Genomic DNA, 20,201 nt, shown 5'->3' on the forward strand with positions numbered 1-20,201 from the left:
GAAGCTGACCCTACCCGACGTCGCGGAACTTTCCAGCCAGATCCCCCGCGATCGTCCACCACAAGAGCCCGAGGGGAGTTGCGCCTGATCCCCACCATTCGGACCCCTGAACCAGCCGCATCAACCCCGAGGTTACGACTAAAAAAGTTACTTACCATAACACCATCCATATCTAAAACAAACAGATACCCAATATCCATTTATCATTCCACACAATATCTCATCAGGAGAGTGACTCGATCTCTCGCAAGACAAATGTGCTTAGCGAGTCAGTTCGGACACCTTAACACACCCATCTTCGACTACGTTTGCTCAGTGCAAGTCCACACTTAGGACACGTGGAGGCCTATGTGGATGGTGCCTCGGTAAAGCTGAGTAAGTAATATTAGCCTACTAAAATAATATTAAAAGAAATTAATTACCAAAACCGGATCCCGTGTTTTAGTTAGTGTAAACCCGATTCGGCCTCATCCCGTTCCGCTATAAAGCCCGTTACGGAGCTCTCAACAACAACAAACAAACGAATACCTCGGTATCGTGGGAACACCGAGCATCATCGTTCGGTTTCCGCCTCCCCCTTCCATACGTTAACCCTAATTTCGCCGTCACCGTCTGTGCCCTCCTAACTCAGGACGACCCTCGGCATGGCCAGCGAGGAGTTGCCGTCGCCCACCTCGAGCCGCAAGCATCGGCGGTCCTCGGACGACCATGGGGCGGAGGCCTCCTCGAAGCGGCGCAAGCACCACCATCGCCGCCACCGTCACCGCAGCAGGCACGGCCGCGAGAGCGATGACGGGATCGAGGTGGCGGATCCCGCTTCGGATCCGGAGCCCGCTTCCCTTGCCGCCATCAAGACCGTTGATGACGAGCGAGAGGAGGGGGAGATTCTTGAAGAGGATGAGGAACGAGCCGGCGTCGATGGAGGGCCGGCACATGGGCTTAAGATCAAGTCTGACGGTGTAGATGCTTCTTCCGATCTGGTCCGTTTTGATATCCCTCGTTTCTTTTGAATCATTAGCGAGGAAATAGCTGTTCTTACTCCTTGAGATATGTACATGCGATGTATCCTCCTCAACTTGATTCACTATATCTTTTTCCATGTTAGTTGATGTTTGCTTGATTGGGACGGTAGCTGAGAAAATTAATAGGTGGAAGACCATCTTTTCTATCCAAAAATCATATGCTCCCAATTTTCTTTCTGTTCGATTGATTGTGTTCAATTTCTTCTTAGTACCAAATGGTGATATAGATCCATCTAGTGTTTACTATCCTTTGTTGCAAAAATTGCAGACCATGCCTGGGGCGAAAGTTGCTACATCAGGGAAAAGTTTTAAGGTGCCCATTCATAACCAGAATGGATTGACAGATTCAAAGATGTTGGAACCTGCTCCATCTTGTGAGAACTCGAGCTACACGGATCAAGCCAAGCTGAGGGGAGATATTTCAGATGGAGACACTTTTATCCGAAAGGCTGAGAATTTATCACCGAGTGATGTGGTTAAAAAAACTGTAATTCAAGGGGAAACTATATTATGCCAATTGGAATTATCAGAACAAAATGAAATTAAGCACAAGCACACGGATAGAAATGATATAAAAATTCGGGTAAGATCAAGATCTCCAGGAGAAAGGTCTCCTGCAGCAAAGCACAGGAAAAGGGATGGCCCTGAAGACAGAGATTCTGGCAGTGTTTCGGAGAGGCTTGACTCAAAGCAGTATCCTGAATCAAGGGATTCCAGTAGAAGAGCATCTGATAAGATCAGATCGGTATCACCCAAAACCATGCGGGATGGGTACAGAGACACCAGAATGTCTCCATCTTTCAGCAGGCAACATGACGAAGGCTATCACAGGAGCAGGTCCAGCTCCCATGATCATACAAGGAGGCAATCCTATGAAAAAGTTTTAGAACCTTCAGCTGATGGCAATGATCAAGTTGATTCACATGGAAACATGCGTGGTGATTCTGATAGGTACTGTGCTTTAGATAGGTATGCTGCTGGAAGTCAAGCAAAGGATAAAATTTTCCTTAGTGAACGAGAAAGCAGTGGCAATAGAAATGGTGACAGGCATGGAAGTCGGGAGCGTGAGAGGAACAGGGAAAGAAACAGCAGCATTGTCAGGGAAAGAGATAATGTGGACTCAAATGAAAGGCATCATAGAGAAAGGGGGAGTAGTAATTATAGCAGATACAACAGAGGGGAGGGCAGACATGGAAGTCGGGAAAGAGATAGGGAGAAGGAAAGAAACAGTAGCAGTTATAGAGACAGAGATAAGGTGGACTTGGATAAAGGGGTTCACAAACAAAGAGAGGGGAGTAGTGATTATAGCAGGTACAACAGACGGGAGGTAAATGACAGAGCAAGAGATGAACCAAGTGATATTAGGGATAAATTTTTACAAAGGGAAAGGTTAAGGGATGGTGGGCATGCAAGAGATAGAGATGGTGATGATAGAGATAAGAATAGATCAAGGCACAAGGAAGTTTATGCGCATGAAGGTAGAAATCAAGGTGCGCAGTTGGAAACAGACAAACCAAGTAGCAGGGATAGACATAGGGAATCTAGGCATTCGAAGTATGGAGTGGAGCATCACAAGGGCATATCACGATCTAAGGATGATGGTTCTAGTAAAGACAATCCTAAAGAAGACAAACAAAAGTTGATTAGGTATGACTTTGAAAAACCTTAGGATGAACAATGTGGAAGGCTATTGTATCTTATCTTTATCTGCTTGTTTGTGTTACTCACATGATTGGTCTGATAATGCTAGGGAGGAAGAAGAAGATTACCAAGAGAAAATTGAACAGCAACTTGCCAAGCAGGATGAAGAAGATATTGACAAGATCAAAGAAGAGAGCAGGAGGAGGAAGCAAGCTATTTTGGAAAAATATCGACAACGGCATCTGCAGCAAGTTGAATCCTCATCTGATGGCAACAAGAATGGTAATTCATTAACTTCCATATAACATCTGAAGTCGAGGATAACTTTTGTTTTCATGTCTTGATCATTATTTCTCCCCATATTTCTATTTTGAATGACAAAGTTATTTTTATATATAATATGAAGCTGCTGAGAAAACTTCTTTGGATAAGGAGATGTCACATGGCTTTCATGCTACCAGTGCCGATAATAAAGTTATTAGTGAAGAGCTTGAGAATGTACATCACTCTGGAGATGTATATGATGCTGATTTATCATTTACAGTGGGAAAGTCACCCATGCAAGAGGGAGATTTGACTACTAAGAAAATGAACAATGTTGGGGGACTTGGGGAGGGTACTCCAAAGGTTGTTTTTTTTCATACTGTTGAAGTGCTTTGGTCTCGTTTCATAATGTATATTCTAACTTTCTTATTCTCTTTAGAGTGAGAGATCGGCAGACATGTTTAGTGATGACATCTTTGGGGAATCACCCGTTGGAGTGTGCAAGATGGTAAAGTTCTTTGACTCTATGTTTTTAAATGTTCAGTATAATTTGCAGTCATTTTCTTGTCAGTTTGAAACTTGTAGTAATTGTGACATAGTCTGTCAATACTTTTAAATGCTTGGCTTCATTATGAGTTGTTTCACTAGCTCTTCCAATAAATGAGATATTACATATTAAGGAATAAAATCATGCGACGATGAGCTCAGTACAATAGTATGGTTGCTCTTTTTTTACCTGGATAACCATGAATCGAGTCACGGAAAGGAACTCTCTATTTGTTGGGGTAAGTAAGGATGTGTATATTTGTTCTCTCCTAATCCCGTATTTGTGGGAGCCTCGTATACTAGGTTCATGGCTAAGAAATAAAATTATGCGCTCGTCAATTTAGAGGAAAGGTGTAACCATGATTAGATACCAAAAATGGATACTTGTTCCTAAGATGATTTTGGTAAATATATATGCAAATATTAGCTTGCCTATGAATATTAATTTTGAAAACTTACATATAAGATGATGAATGATATATGCTGAGAATTGACTTTGGACTATTACTGATTTGCATGCAATTATGATGTAGGCCAAGTATTTATATAGAACTTGTCTAATTTGAAATAAAAGGGGAGATTCTATGATAATTGTATTTTCAATGGACGTCATTAACTATGGTAATGAGAAACATTACGACAAGTTACATGAATATATATGTATTTTAATCTTTATCATATGATTTTAGATATTGGACATGTTAAAGATATTTGGTGATTCTGAGCTAGCTTGTCTTCTTGGGGCTTTTTCACTTTAGAAGTTGAGCACTTGAGCTATACACTGGGTTTGTTGGAAGTGAGATGGCTAGGAGGCTCAAGGATAATGTTCACTTGCACCAATTAGGAAATAAGGTGGGTCAGGGATAAAAAGGTGGGTTATAAAATAAAAAAATGGAAGTGTTTCATGGAATTTTTTTCGTATAATTGGATGGATAAGATCATCCAATTATTGCATACCAAAGTTCTTCTTTAATTATTGACATCTAGAGGATGAGAATTAGCAGAAGTAACGTTGTAACCCTTCCTTCTGGAAAGGGGATTGCTGGATTGGTGATGTTCATATTTCTGCATCGATGAAGAAAATATTGAAGGATTATAAATGAGCCTGATCTTTTGAGTGCCAAAACCAGTAGGATATGAGGTAGCTTCTGTGTTCATAAGGATTGATAAATAAGTCCCTGGAGAACTTGAACTTTGTTTTGCACTTTGACATATTACAATTGTGAGGTACACGGAGGATGTTAGACTGAAGTATATTTTGAAGGTTAGAGAGAGTTAGAAAGTAAAAAAAGATGAAATACTGTGTGGACTAAAGTATAAATACCCATCTTATAATAATCCTTATAGTCCTAGATTTTCTTATACAAAGGGGAGGAAAAGTAGAGACAATGTTTGTTGTTTGCATAAAAAAATGTAGGACTTGGGATTATGGATTGAAGATAAATGGAGGCTTATATGTCTGGTGGTCAAGTCTATTCAGGAGAAAAAGTCATCTTAATTCCTTCATTAAGGTATTATATCTTATGGATTCAGGTTGCACAAACTGGAACTGTAAGTAACAAGTGGGTTTTGCTTATTGATTTTCAGAGTGGTTCTCTTGCTGAAAGTTTCCTTGTTGATGAATCTTCACAACTGTAGTGGAATGATTTGTGAAAAGTCTGTGAGAACATGACAACCATGTTTTCTTTTCATTTCCTAGATTGGTCTGATTGTTGTCTTAATTGTGTTTTTTGCGGGATGCTAATTCTTTATATGCATGTGAACATCTTTTTGTTTGCATGGTTGAGGTGTGTTTAATGCAAGGATTGAAATTTTGTACTGTATCAAAATTTTGAGACTTATTCGGTATGGTATAAAATTGTATACCGAGCGGTATATTTCGGTATACCGCTCAGTATATATATATATATATATATATATATATATATATATATATATATATATATATTTATATATATATAAATAAATATATATATATATAGGTAAACCGCTCGGTTTATCGAGCGGTTTACCTCTATGCGGGGCGACATCGCCTCTCTTCTCAAGCGACGTTGCAGATAAAAAAAAAAATTGCGATGTCGCCTCCCTTCTCGGGCGACGTCGCTGAGGCGACATCACAGATAAAAAAAAAATTGCAGGCAACGTCGCCCGAGAAGAGAAGAAAAAGAAAATCTTCGCCTCTGTTCGCCCTGCGACATCGATGCCTCTTCTCCTGCACGCGGACGAGAAGTCACCGACAGACGAGGAGGAGAGCGGCGATCTCCGGGTTCTCCCTTTTTTTCCTATTTCTTTCTTCCCCTTCTCCCTCGGTCACCGTCGACAATAACGCCTCAATAGACGGTACCGCTCGGTAGCGAGCGGTCTGTGTACCGGTTTGCTGATGGACCGGTACATACCGCCCGGTACGAGCGGTATCATTCGGTATTGCAGGCCTTGGTTTAATGCATTCATGGTTTGATCACATGCTTATGACAAACGGTCACATGACTTCCATAACCTAGACCATTCTTTCTTCATAAGAAACTTTGATGTAATTCATTGATTTTTAGTACTTTCTTTACATGGACTTTTCATGAAGTTTTGAGCATTTTCATTTCCGTTCTTTTTTTTGTTCATATATGAAGCATATTGCAAAGTGGTCAACATCGGTGGGTAGAATTGATAGCTAATGTTACTGAAATTGTCTTATTGTGTGTTGCCATTCATAGCTTATCATCTGTATTTTGTGTAGGGAAAAGGTGAAGGCCCACAAATAGATAGAAGTTTTCTCTATGACAACTGGGATGATGCAGAGGGATATTATAGTAAGTTTCTCTTTTTTACCAAATCATCCTTTTCTCTATTTTTCTGATTTGTTCTTATTGACTGCAGTGTTTGCCTTTTCATACTTTGTAATTTGAAGCTTCTTTCTTTCTGCAGGTTACAGGTTTGGAGAAGTGCTTGATAGTCGATATGAAGTTATTGCAGCCCATGGAAAGGGTGTTTTTTCAACGGTTGTCCGTGCAAAGGATCTCAAGGCTGGGAAAGGTGACCCTGAAGAAGTAGCTGTTAAAATAATACGCAACAACGATACCATGTTAGTGGGTGATTGCTTATTTTGAGTTGGAGGAATTATTTTGAGTTTTTAAATGTGTTCATTGATTTAAGCTTGACAACTTGGCATAGGTACAAGGCTGGACAAGATGAACTTGTTATTTTAAAGAAATTGGCAGGCGCTGATCCTGAGGATAGACGCCATTGTGTTAGGTTTCTCTCATCTTTCAAGTATCGAAATCATCTTTGCTTAGTTTTTGAATCTCTTCATATGAACCTTCGTGAGGTTCTAAAGAAATTTGGTCGTAATATTGGGCTTAAGCTGACTGCTGTGAGGGCTTACGCGAAGCAGCTTTTCATTGCACTGAAGCATCTGAGGAATTGTGGCGTTCTGCACTGTGATATCAAGCCAGATAACATGCTGGTATGTTTTGTCCCTTATGTTTTGCTCCTCCTATTCTGTTGGGCGTTATTAAAGACAAATTTGCAGATGCGTGTCCTTATTCTTTTATTCTGATTATATATATAGGTTAATGAGGCAAAAAATGTTCTAAAGCTTTGTGATTTTGGTAACGCTATGTTTGCGGGTAAGAATGAGATTACACCCTACCTTGTTAGCCGCTTTTACCGTGCCCCAGAAATAAGTAAGTTCCAACGCCATCAATTCTACATAAGGTGGTTCTTTTGATACTGTTTTCTGGTGCCCCTATTTGCTCTGCCTATGCTGTGTATGTGCACTAGGATGAGCTTGTGCTTGCATGTTTTGAGGCCCTATTTTCTGTATTTCTGCTGGTGGGTGTGATCATTTTGACTGCCAAGTGCTAACATACTAATGGAGTTTCTTCGTTTGCAGTTCTTGGATTGCCATATGATCATCCGATGGATATGTGGTCAGTTGGTTGCTGCCTATATGAACTTTATACGGGAAAAGTACTTTTTCCTGGTCCTTCAAACAATGACATGCTTCGACTTCACATGGAGTTAAAGGGTACTTTCCCCAAAAAGATGCTTCGGAAGGTGACACAAAAATCTGTTGGCCTTGAAACTTCTTAACAACTTTTTATTTTCTGTTTTCTTTTTACTTGGTTCACACCTCTTAGAGATATCTGGCATTGAACTCCCAAGTCTGGTGTGCAATATGTCAATGCCAGTTATTTCTGTGAAATGTTATGTGCTACTCTTTTGCAGGGTATAGATGGTGTAAGTTCATATTTTGATTTTGCATCCCGTCTGATACTTCATTTTATACAGGGTGCCTTCACTGATCAGCATTTTGATCAAGACTTAAATTTTCATGCCACCGAGGAGGACCCTGTTACAAAGAAGGTATAAATTATATGTTTTGGTTGTTTTATCTGATTATGGAAAATGGAATGCAATCCATCATTTTCAGATGCTTGCATTTTAACTCTTTGTTCTTTTTTTTCTCACAGCCTGTTAAGAGACTGCTGCTCAGTATTAAACCAAAGGATATTGGTGTCCTCATATCAGGCTTTCCTGGCGAAGATTCCAAAATGTTATCAAATTTTAAGGATCTTCTAGACCGAATATTTGTATTGGATCCAGAAAAGAGGATGACAATATCTCAGGCACTAAGTCATCCATTTATCACGGGCAAGTGAACTAAGATGCTGAATTTTCTGACTCTAACAATGCTGTTCAACTATGCATCTACCTTGTAAACTAAATTCATTTTCATCCATCTAATTCTTCTACATTTATCCATCTTTTCACTGCTTGGGTGGAGATTCATGGATTGTGTCGACGAGGAGTTGAAGAGATCATTGGTTTAGCCTTCCTATGTGGGGGTCCTTATCAGTGTGATGTCTGTTTCTTGTAAGATAACTTGCCAAAGGCATTTTTTCTTTTGTAAATTATTCTTGATCATGGCCTTTTCAGGATATATAGAAATTAATTATTTGTTTATAGTAGCTGCTGTTTGATATTCTTTCTTTTTTCCTCAGCGGTATTCAATTGGAGAATGGGTGATAATCTTTGAATGTATTTCTTGTGAGCTTGAAAATATCTGCAGTTTGTGTACCTAAGGGTAAAGATGATCCAACTGAATGTGCTCCTTCATGATTTCGAACTTAAACTGTCAAACTTGAAAATGTTATTGGTCAGCTCTCTGGTATATAAGAATGATGTGCCTGTTCAAATTGATGGGTTGGTTGGCCTGAATGTTCTAATATACTATATGTGATATAGTTCACATCATGAAAATTTCTTTACATATCAGAACGCTTTTGGGCTTTGGAGATTCTAATTCTGTCTTTCATTCAGGGTTTTGCCAGTGCTATGTGGGTATCTGCAATGTTTTATATGCTAAAGGCAACAAAAGAAGGTACCATAGTTTGTTTGATGGTCAACTTAGCGTGTTAAAAGAAAAGTGGCAGTAGATATTTTCTGTTTGCAAAAGAGTGTCTTTTGCACCTTAGGCTTCAGGGAAACCCTTAGAAGGGAGAAAGCAACCTTCACTTTAGACCTATGATTTGCATTTGTCTTCTAAGTTTAATCTCCATTTCCCTTTTTGATTTTGATGATATTGATATAGGTTTCCTTTTTCTTTCGCTGTAATTCAACTTGTGCCCTGTAGATTTTTTTAAAGTTAAAATGTTGTTTGTTTCTAGGAGTTCTTGTTATATAATATTGTCCTGGATAAGTTAAATCTAGATCTGATAAGCTTTAGACTGTACAACTTGAGTTGCTTTGGCAAATAAGAATTTGTGTATGCTTTTTCTAATTATTATGCAGTCCAAAGTTTTTCATGTCTGATATTTGCTTTGGTGTTTTGGAAGCCTTTACATTGGAGATTGCTGGATCAGTTGCTTGTGCTGTTGAAAGGTAATTCCCTCTTGCATTTCTTTCCCTTTTAAACAATAAGATTGTCTATGTCTCCCTTCAGGTGAAACCTTTACATTTGACAGCAGCTATATTGACATGTCACTTTCTTATCAAGTTGTCTGCTAACTTCCCTGCAATTCAATAAGTTGTTTACCTGTCCTCAGATCAAGTTTTATCGAACTAGCACTAATGAATTATGAGATTTGATTTGACTATCTAAGAATCTAGGATGATATACAGATATAGTAAATCACTGTATTCTAAGTTTGATTGCAGATATTTAATGCTTATCAAGAGTGGTGAAGTAGGTTTTTGCATTTATTTTAAAAGCAGTACCTGTTCTGGCTGGCATTCGCCATTTGTACTATTTATTTAACTGTATTAACCTACTCTTATCGCGTTGTGGTGTCCATAGAGTCCATGATGAGTAATAATTCACTTATTTTGGAAAGAAAATTAAGAAATAGTCATTATATAACTCATTATACTGGAGCAATGTTTTTAAACTGTTTAAGTGCTTATTTGATGTCTTAAATATTACCAGATTTCCCAATATGTTATATGTGTAAATATATTTACCACCATGAAAGGTAGAGGAAGACCTAAAAAAATCTTAATAAAAACTATAAATAAATATTTAAGTACTCTTAACTTAACTAAACATATAGCTTTTTATATATCTCAATGGTAGCAAAAGATCCATGTAGCCAACCCTAACTAGTTGGGACTTATGGCCTTGTTATTGTTGTTGTCCTTGAGAGTAAACAGATTATGAAAATCGGTAAAGTTCATAGGAGAGCGGTGAGTTAGTCTGGTAAGGAAGGATATCATTTATGGTCTCTTGACAATCAGTAATTGTGTTGGTTTTGGATGATTCAACTTGACTATTGATTTGGTTGATATTTTGAAGAATATGAATATTTGAAGATTATTTAATCCTAGTAAGATTCCTGTTATGCTATTTGCACTTCGCTATGGATTAAAATATCATTCAGTAGTCTGACCAGTAACTTGATTTCTCCATCTATTTAACAATTTAGATCTGGCATTCTATTTAATACTTCGTAGTTTGAACATTCCATGGCATGAAATGAAACCACCCTTGGAATTGAAAGCATATTGTAACATTCTCTTTGGTTTTCATGTTGAAACGATTTCCATTAGCCTGTCCCACTGTTTTCACAAGCAGTTAAATGCACAAGGGCTGCCTGCTGGTTGGTGATTTTTATAATATTGGCATCAAAACCATGTCCATTGTTACAATGTTATACTTTTTAATGATTTAATAAGGACTGTTGGAACACTTCACTTAAATGGATGCCTTTTGTACTTCACCTAAAGGAGATATATGGAAGTTGCATGGTTTATGTTGATTTAGTTTCCATCAAAGATATATGTAGTTCAGATAACTTAAAGAAAATGTACTTATTGCATTTATTATTTGCATCCTGAAAATATTGGTCCTTGGTATAGAAATGGTAAGAAGTGAACTTGGTGGTGATTATTTTAGTAGTATATTCTATTAAGGAACATGTGTGTTCTTACAGGTAGCATGAGTATATTGTTTTTTAGATGCTAGTTGGCTAAAGTAGTGAACTTACACCTTTTTCGTTATGGTGCTTTGGCAAATTTGGTTGCATTTTCCTTGATAAAACTTGAGCCAGCAGGATGAGATCATTGTTATTTTATCATTTAGAGAGCATCAGAAACTTCATGTTTATTTGTACAGTTTGTTTAAGCACTTAAAGCATTTTCAATTTTTGAGCCCTATTTGAAGTTGAAGAATGAGTAGCTTGGCGAAAATTTTTTGTGGGATTTTGATTTTCTAATTTATTGCCAATGCCAAGGATTGGTGTGCTGTTCGACATATATCGGAACAGATCAAATTGTTTGGTACCAAAGAGCAAGGATTTAAATATTGATTGGACCTCTTCATTCTGACCAGCATTTAATCAGTCCGGTCAAATACCAATATCAAGCATACAGCTTGACACCGGTATAAATACATTGTCTTTTATTTTTTATTTAATTATACCGGATAGTACAGGTTAGTGTACCATTTGCTATATCAGTAATGCACCAATCTGACAGGTGGGCGAAATTGGTATTGAATCTTTATTTAAATCGTTGCCAAAGAGTTACCAATGCTAATCTGTGGTGTTAGGCTAATTTTTTACTAATGCTGACCGGGGCATATAATCATGCACATGCAGGAATGATGCTGACATGCCCCTATTTCATGAAACAGCAATCCTTCTCAAGATTTTAAGTAGCTAATCTGTTCATGTAGTGGACGACAAAATTCTCTTTGATTCCTTGTCATAGCACTCACTTCATTTAGATACAATCCTGCATATCTTATGTTTCTGTCACCATAAGACATAAGACTGTCATCCATTTTATCCACTTTTCTATTTCCCTATTTCCTTTCATGGCTCAGACTGCTCTGTTTTTTCCTTCAGATGTTAATCTGAAGGTTACCTCTGTCACATCTTCTATTGTTGAATCATGGTACTTTAGGCAAGTCAATCAAGAGTGAATTTTTGGTTCTGTTTGGTATGTGATGGTTATTTCCAAGGAACTGAGCCAGATGTCTTTGCTTCTTGGTAAGTTTTGTTCTGGAAGTTTAGAAAGTCACGCAAGATGAGGCTATTCTTTTGCTTTGTTCTTGACTACTTGAAATAGTTCACTTTTCCAGAAGTATTTGATTATCTGCAATGGGCATTTGGTCTTCAATGAGAAAAACTTTAGATTCTCACTACAAGAGTACTTGGAACATTGAAGCTTCAGTGTTTAGGTGGACATTAATGTAGGTGAAATAAGAGGCATCCTTTTGCATCCGACTATAATTTTTTGATATTCACCATTTTACTATTGAACTTACCTTTTCCTACAAGGGTGGTAAGGGTAGTAATGGATTGTCGAGAGCTTTCCCTTTTGTTTTCATGGGAAGGCAAGGACTTCCTGGCAACTGGAAGGATAGAAGGCCTCATTTTGCATCTGACTATATTTTTTTTAATATGGGGACTGACTAAGATAAATTGTAGCTATTTTTTTTTTGTCTAATGATATTATATTTGTGTCCGATTTCCTGCCAAAAAGTATTTCATGAACGGTGAATTAATTCTTTAATTAGTATTTTGTTCGAAGAGTAAAAGTTAAGGCTATTTATTGATCAGCTAGCTAGTAAAATGGCAGATTATTGTGGATGCATATGTTCATCTCCGGCTGACTTTTCTTCTAAGCAGCATGACGAGGATTCTCAAGGTTGTGTGAAGTGTTCCTCATTTGTTCCTGGTCGATCCTGTCGATCCTTTCTACTTAAATTATCAAATTACCTCCTGGTATTAATTAAGCTCTTAGTTCAACTTCTCAACTTTTAGATTATCTTTTGACTTCTAGAAGTACTTCTGGCATCACAATCCAAATTCATCCACACTTATCATAGTAGTAGATATTTCTTAGGAGGTTCATTCATGGTCCTCAGGAGATGCGTCTTGAGCATATGCCAGCCTCAATTGTGGATCTCAGTCGATAGGTTGATCTAATGAGCTCATCGGACAACATGGATGCCCTTGAAGTGCTAGTTGTATCGCTGGCAAACTTCGTCACCTATCTACCGAAAGGCTTGTGGACTTTGTAAGATTGTTTCGTGAGATCGCAGTAACCCTAGAGGAATTACTGATGGATCAGAGAAAAATGCCGTAGAATGTCTTGTTTGTGTTTTGGCGGATGTAAGGTGTTCCTTACATGGAATTACATTGTTGTCTTTGTGGTTTGGCAAATGCCTAGGGTTGTAACAGGGTACTGCAGTGAGCTACTGTGTTGTTGCTCCAAGCTGCGAGTCCCGCAATGTGTTGATAGTTGGCGAGGCATGATTAGGTGCCGAAAGATCTTTGGCTATTAGAAGTGAACAGAGACAACCACATTAATCCATTGTGCATGTGATACCAATCACACATTGTTGAACTAATAGTAGCCTCCCTTTTCTCCCTTTAGCAGCCATTAATTGGCATTGGATACTTAAATTCAACAAAAGGATCGTTTTTCGTTGTAAGGTCCTAAACCAATCCAGATGGGAAATTTCATATATACTGACAAAAATAAAAAGATATCAATTCTGTCCCTTCCAGAAACTTCATCATCGTACGCTCAAATATAAATAAATGTCTTCACGCTAGCGTACCGAATAACGCGTCGTCACAGGCGTTATGTGTCGTTTTATTCCTGTACTTGACGGTGACAGCGAGATATCACTGCTACAATTTTCGTTAAAGAGAGAGGCAAAGAAGAGGAGTGAGGGAGAGAGGGGGTGCGAATGGAGGGTGTCATACCGTTTGTAATCCACGCGATCAGAGGGCGGCGAGGGCGGAGCTCCTACCGACGCCTCCGCACGCAGCACCTTCCGGAGCAAGAGGAGGGCGCAGCGCTGCCGCTTCCGGAACTCGTCGGAGGCTTCTCCAGCGGCTACAGCCGTGGCGATCGTCGCAGCCGGTCAGAGATCCCAGCGTCGGCGATCGAATGCCTCTGTGGCTCCCCGGATCACCGCGTCGGCCAGTCACGGAGCCTGAGGGAAGGAGGTGGTGCCCTCCTCTCCGCCGATTCATCTCATCGCCGAACGTGGCAAGATTGAGGTCTCCCCCTTTCCGAACAACCTCAAAATCCGAGGTATGATTCTTTCTATCCCATACAATATTGGCCGGAATGTGTATTCATCGGAGCCATTACCTTTATTTTTCTTCCATCATCATCACCATTTCATTTTTCGTTGTGATTGGAAGATCTCCAAGTTCTTTTGAAACTTAATTTTACCAATAAATAATATTCATCATATATGGCTGAATATTCATTTGGATCTGCGAAGAACTCCGTCAAGTCAAATCCCGCATTGGTGTTGGGATTTTAATATTATTGTTATCATAGTCATGCTTCGTCTATTTTCCCAACTAAAGTGTGAAGGAATGTGGTGCCTGCATGTGCATGTGTTACTGATCTTAGGCCATCAGGAAATGATTTTTATCCCACAAACAAGAACATCAGCTTAAAAAAAAGGAAAATTTTGTAGAGCTGTAATGACAGTCTTAATCAAGAACTGGTTTAATCATTTGTAACATCAGAGTCTGTTTTCTTTTCTGTTTATGAATCTAAAGAGAGGAAAATGTTGGGCTTTTTTTTTATCTTTCTTTAATGCTAGAAACGAGGAGAGGAACGGGCACGAAAAATAAATTCATGACAGGATAACATCCATATAAGATGAGGTGTCACAAAATTATATCGGTTAAATAAAATAATAATAAAATAAATAGATTTCATAGTATAGTGATTAGTAAAGTAATTTAATCATGACTATAATTTTATCCTGTTATTGATTGTAATGAATGAAGGAGGACAAATATCTTAACCTTGATTATTAGTAAATTGGTTATTAGTGAGGATAGCAACATAGTCTCATAGAGTCAAGTTTGACCTTATTCAAAGTAACATTCAATTGATGTTACTTATATTCTTTTAAGTCGGCATTAGTTGTATGACGTTGATATTATTAATTATGAGTAAAAAAATATACATGTTTTTAGGCATAAACATTATCATGCAATCAACGAAGAATAACGGAGAACCATCAAGATTTATGAAGGATTTAAAAAAATATATTTTAGGTAAAAAAAAGTCACCAATTAATTGGTCTCTAAAATTTGAAAACGTTAGAAATTAAAAAGGTCTTTGTCTTTTATCTTTCTTTTGTATTAAGTACAATCATTTATTATTTCAGTATTCTAGAAATCATATTTTTAACGTGGAAAATATGTTAATTTTCTAGGAGATTATTTTTAGAAATCAATGTCTTCACTAATCGTACCAAAATATAAATAATGAAGATGGAAAACGGATCAAACATTTTAGATTTGAATAAAAACAATAATCATATTGATTCATCTGTCACATCGACAAGCATAACCATAGCCTTATATCATTCTACCAGAATATTTCTAAACCTGATTTCCATTATCCTATCTTATGTATTTGTCATATCGTTCCTAAGATCACATCGGTAAGATCGATAGTGTTTTAGGTGGCCTCTTGAGATCAAGATTATTGATGGAGTTAAATCACACTAACACCTATATAGCATCATCAACAAGGCATAATATCCAAATATTTGAGATCGTTACATGAATTTCAACATTTTTACTTAATTTAAATATACTTTTATTTTTATTTATAATTTATAGTAAACTCTTTTTATACCGGTAGTACTAATTCTTTCACCATTTCTAATTACAGCATTTATAGCATATATTTATCTTTGTGTTTCTTAGTTATACGATACACATCCACTTCGACATAAACATCATATATGCCATATATATAATTATATTTAGAAAGATAAATATCAACTTCACGTGACACATACATGCAATTTTATCTTTTGAAGGTTTTGAAAGAGATATCTCACTTGATTAAATTTTTTTTTGAAAGAATAAATGATGAAAACAAAATTCGAACACATATATTTTCCTTGTGTGAGATTTTAATAGTAAATTAATGAGAAATATTTTTGATGCAATTTTAAGGAGGGATTTAACATCTGTATCTATCTATCTCCACCTTCCACCAATGCCACCACTCTTTCCTTGATTGCCATAGGTTCTTCGTATCACCTGCTCGTATCATTAAGGAACCTGCATCTTAAGCTCCCCATTAAAAGCCCCATCCGTATTAAGTTCAATCCCTCCACATAAATACTCAAATGCAGCATACTATTAACTAATCATGAACATTAATTTACATTTAAAATTATGATTATATTTTCTACCAATTCACTAATTTGGATATATATATATTCACTAAATGCAGCACTTGTGTTGGGAGTACAATCTGCGGTTCAACCCACATCATTTAATAGAATTTAATGGAAATAAGTATCGGAATTGTAACTGTGTGTATCAAAGTTGAAGCAATTAATTGCAAAAGGTTAAGAGTTGAACCCGATTCTATCTAAAGGTTCTTCTACACATTTAATATAGCAAGTATATTCCCTCGAAATGTTCTATCAAGATCCTCTTATATATCTCACTCTCGTTACATCATAAATTATTGTGGATCGTGATTTTTGATAGTTAATTTAGGTGGATAAATTAAAATGCATTTTAATGTCTTCATGCTTAGCCAAGTAAAAGATGTTTATTCCACTAATAGCATATTTTTTGAGTTTTTTTATAATTATATGTTTTATCTTAAATTTACAGAGGCCAATAGAAAATTCATATATATATATATATATATATATATATATATATATATATATATATATATATATATATATATATATATATATATATATATGATTTAATAGAAAATACGATCCGCTGCATATGTTGATTGCAATATGATTCGAGAGTCCGTCGATGTTACAGCTACGGCGAGAGCGGGAGATGGCATCGGACCCCCATTTATGATCCTCCACATGCATGCATTCAATGCCTCTCCCTATTTAACATCCATCCCTTGAAGAAACCCTAATTCGTTTGCAGGGACAACACAGTGGAGCGAGAGAGAGAGAGATGAGAGGGTGGCAAGAGCTGGGTGTGGTGGACACCATCTATGAAGATGACCAAGAAGAAGAAGAAGAAGAAGAAGAAGAAGAAGAAGAAGAGGAGGCAGAAGATGAAAGCTTCAGCTCCTCCCTCGTTCCATCCGTCATCCAGTCTCCATCTCCTCCTCCCCCTCCTCGTTATTTTTTGGCATCACCCCTCTCTCTACAGAGCTGGGTGGAGAAATGGTGAGCAAACCTTCTTCTCCTCCTCCCGAAACCTCCCACTGATTTGTTTGCCGGTCATAATCCAAGCACACTTCTCTTTGATGTTTCCAAGGACCGAAGCAACGGGATCGAAGGCCGACGTTGTGGTTCGTGTGCACGATCAATGCTTCCATCTTCACAGGGTAAAAATCCTTCCGCCTCAAAATTTCCCCCTTCTTTTCTCCCGTATTTTTTTATCTTAATATTCTTCACAAAATTAAACCAAAACGTTTTATTATTTATATTTTTATGAACTTCTCGGCAAATGATGACCTCCGCCGTCGATCCACCCACCATCGGATCTTGATCCAACGGTCCTTGTCATTTAGTGCCATCAACAGTTTCCCTTTTCGCATTTATTGGACGACTATTAAATGGCTCCATTTTTCATTTAGTGTGCCAATTTTTTTTTGAGTTTTATTATCGTTTTTTGTCTTTTATAATTAGGAGACCGAAACCGTTATGCCGAGCGTTACTAATAGCTGTGATATCAATGACGCAGCATCCGCTGGTAACGAACAGCGGTTACTTGAAGCGTTACTTAACGGAGAACTCCGACGTCACTGTGTCGCCGCCGTCAAGCATGACGGCGGCGACGTTCGAGGAGGTGGCCCGCTTCTGCTACGGCGGCGACGTCGCCGTGACGCCGTCCAACCTCGCGCCCCTCCGGGCGGCAGCGGAGTGGCTGGAGATGGGGGCGGACTCGGGGCTCGTCCGGCGGGCGGAGGGGTACTTCTTCCGGGAGGTCGCGGCCGACGCGGGAATCGCGGCAGAGGTGCTCCGCTCCTGCGCGGGGCTCCTCGGGGGCCCGGACGCCGAGGCCGCGGCGGCGGCGGGAGTGGCAGCTGGTTGCGTTGAGGTCCTCGCGGCGTCGGGCGACGGCGCGGAGTGGTTGGGCGACATGGCGGCGCTGTCGGCGGAGGAGCTCGGGCGTATCGCCGCGGCGATGCGGGCGCGCTTCGCTGACGACCACGACCTCCTCTACAGAGTAGTCGATTACTACCTCCATGTGAGTTTTTCCATATATTATTTATCGTAATATATTCAAATAAACTTTTATACAGCATATACGTAGATTGCTTAAAATATGATGGACATTAATCATACTTCAAATTTACAGAGATAAAACATGAATATTATAATAATTATATTTGATCATCTTTCATTTTTGTTATTGTAGTCTATTATCTATCAAACGATTAAGGAATTCGAACACTGAAATGTAGATTAATACTTGTGACACTGAAATTTACAAGGAAGAATAAAAACAAAATTGAATGCTATTGATTATGACTAAGGCAAATGTCATGCACAAAATTAATTTAGTGACAAAGAAGATGTTGCCAATGTTGAGGAGTCAATTACTCAACATTGGTCAGAGTGGTAGGGGGAGATTTGTACTGTTGGTACTCTGAAATTTATGTGAACACCTACAAGTAGTTGATTACAGTTGCCACTCTATCATGGCTTAGATCATTTTGTATTCCATGTTCTATTTGCTCCATAATAAATGATTGGCATATGTTAGGTGTCAGTGGGCCCATACCACGTGTACTATTGCCAGGTTTGTACTCACTTGGAAGGGTGAGGTGTGATACTTTATTACTATATGTATGCTAAGCCTAAATTTAAAAGGAAAATAAGCAAAAAATCAGTGAAGGATATGGATGTAAATTTCAAAGAGAGAGAGAGAGAGTTGATGTTTTGAAGTAATTCATATTATTAATTATACATATTTAAATATTTTAGGAGTATTTTATTGGTTTTAGGATTTTTGAGAGTGGAATGTTTTTATTTTCGTATTTAGAAAATATTATTTCATTGTTTCCAACTGATAGATAGCTGCTGCAGAAAAAATAAATAAACAAAATGAAAAAAGAAAGATAAAAAAATAAATTGTCTTTTTTATTTTAGTAGAGTGCAGCTGTGACAGTTGATTTGAGTCGGATGACAGTTGACAGTTACGTGTGCGTGCTATCACTACTGCGCAGAACCATGAGGGGAAGCTGACGGAGGAGGAGACGAGCCGGATCTGCTGCAACGTCAACTGCGCCAAGCTCTCCCACGACATCCTCGTCCACCTCGTCCAAAACCCCCAACTCCCCCTCCGCTTCGTCGTCCAGGCCATGCTCATCGAGCAGCTCCACACCCGCAGCTGCATCTTGGACCGCGCCACCCCATCCCCCGCCGGTCCGGCGCCAATCAAGCAACACAACCACCTCTGGAGCACCACCACCACCATCTGCACCAGCAGAAGCCACGGCGACGGGCAGCTGACGCTGGGCGCCATCCTCCAGCGCGACGCGACCCGGCGGCAGTCGGCCCACATCCGCACCGCCATGGAGGCCACCAGCCTCCGGATCGAGAACCTAGAGCGGGACCTGGCCGGGCTGAGGCAGCGGCTGAGGTGGTCGGAGGAGAAGCAGCCGGAGATGGACTCCTTGAAGTCGGCGAGCTTCCGCGTCGTTCGGCCTCGAGGCAGCGAGCTGGAGGAAGAGCCAGCGGTGGCGGAGGCGTCGTGCGACAGGCAACCGGCGAGGAGCGGGGGAGGTTTGGGTCGGATGCTGGTGTGTGGTTTCAAGAACATGTTCAGGAAGTCTGATAGGGTCAAGGAGAGCAATGGCTCAAGCCTCGGCCAGAGCGGCGGCGGGATGGCGTTGGTGGTGAAGAAGGCGCGGCCAGGACACCGGAGGAATCGCTCCTTGGATTGATACTGAATACTGAGAGCATAATTTCTGTGTGTTTTTGTGGTTGCTGTTTGTGTTGATTTAACTTAGTTTAATGGAAGGAAAAACGAAAACGTCTGCTTTTTTTTTATCTTATTTTACTTACGGAAATTATTTGGACGGATCAGACAATGCGATTTCGAACCATCGATCGACATATGAGGATGAACCAAACGGATAACGATCCGAGAAGGAAAGCAAGTCCTTTCCTTCTTTTTGGTTTGTTATAGTGGCAAAGTTACAGACAGCAAAAAACAGCGTTGCAGTCGTAGTCAACAAGAAGTTAGATTGGAAACTATTTCTAGTCGTCCAGACATGAACAGATTC

The 20,201-nt window shown here is 39.0% G+C and overlaps 2 protein-coding genes across 10 annotated transcripts; both read left to right on the forward strand.

Annotated features, from left to right (window-relative positions):
- Positions 1-517: 517 nt before the first annotated feature.
- Positions 518-14,199, forward strand: LOC103990710 (uncharacterized). Of its 9 annotated transcripts, none has more exons than XR_672150.3 (18): positions 518-980; positions 1,291-2,669; positions 2,773-2,945; positions 3,070-3,290; positions 3,367-3,435; positions 6,205-6,277; positions 6,393-6,549; positions 6,639-6,930; positions 7,036-7,150; positions 7,360-7,523; positions 7,758-7,832; positions 7,940-8,342; positions 8,471-8,553; positions 8,790-8,850; positions 9,305-9,350; positions 11,198-11,346; positions 12,549-12,694; positions 12,838-14,199. XR_672150.3 is itself a non-coding variant. In XM_009409966.3 (12 exons), exons 1-12 carry the CDS (start codon positions 645-647, stop codon positions 8,126-8,128), a joined length of 3,243 nt encoding a protein of 1,080 aa, XP_009408241.2. In that variant the 5' UTR covers positions 518-644; the 3' UTR covers positions 8,129-8,432. The 9 variants fall into 9 exon arrangements, 1 of the variants encoding a protein (XP_009408241.2); XR_010481724.1 differs by having other exon boundaries at positions 12,599-12,694; positions 12,816-14,199; XR_001979192.2 differs by having other exon boundaries at positions 12,599-12,694.
- Positions 14,200-16,887: 2,688 nt separating this feature from the next.
- Positions 16,888-19,936, forward strand: LOC103994947 (BTB/POZ domain-containing protein At3g49900). The gene is made up of 4 exons (XM_018826627.2): positions 16,888-17,130; positions 17,222-17,291; positions 17,651-18,157; positions 19,140-19,936. Exons 1-4 carry the CDS (start codon positions 16,913-16,915, stop codon positions 19,857-19,859), a joined length of 1,515 nt encoding a protein of 504 aa, XP_018682172.2. The 5' UTR covers positions 16,888-16,912; the 3' UTR covers positions 19,860-19,936.
- Positions 19,937-20,201: the final 265 nt, after the last annotated feature.

The sequence above is a fragment of the Musa acuminata genome, chromosome BXJ2-1 (genome assembly GCF_036884655.1).
Source record: "Musa acuminata AAA Group cultivar baxijiao chromosome BXJ2-1, Cavendish_Baxijiao_AAA, whole genome shotgun sequence".
Lineage (NCBI taxonomy): Eukaryota > Viridiplantae > Streptophyta > Magnoliopsida > Zingiberales > Musaceae > Musa > Musa acuminata.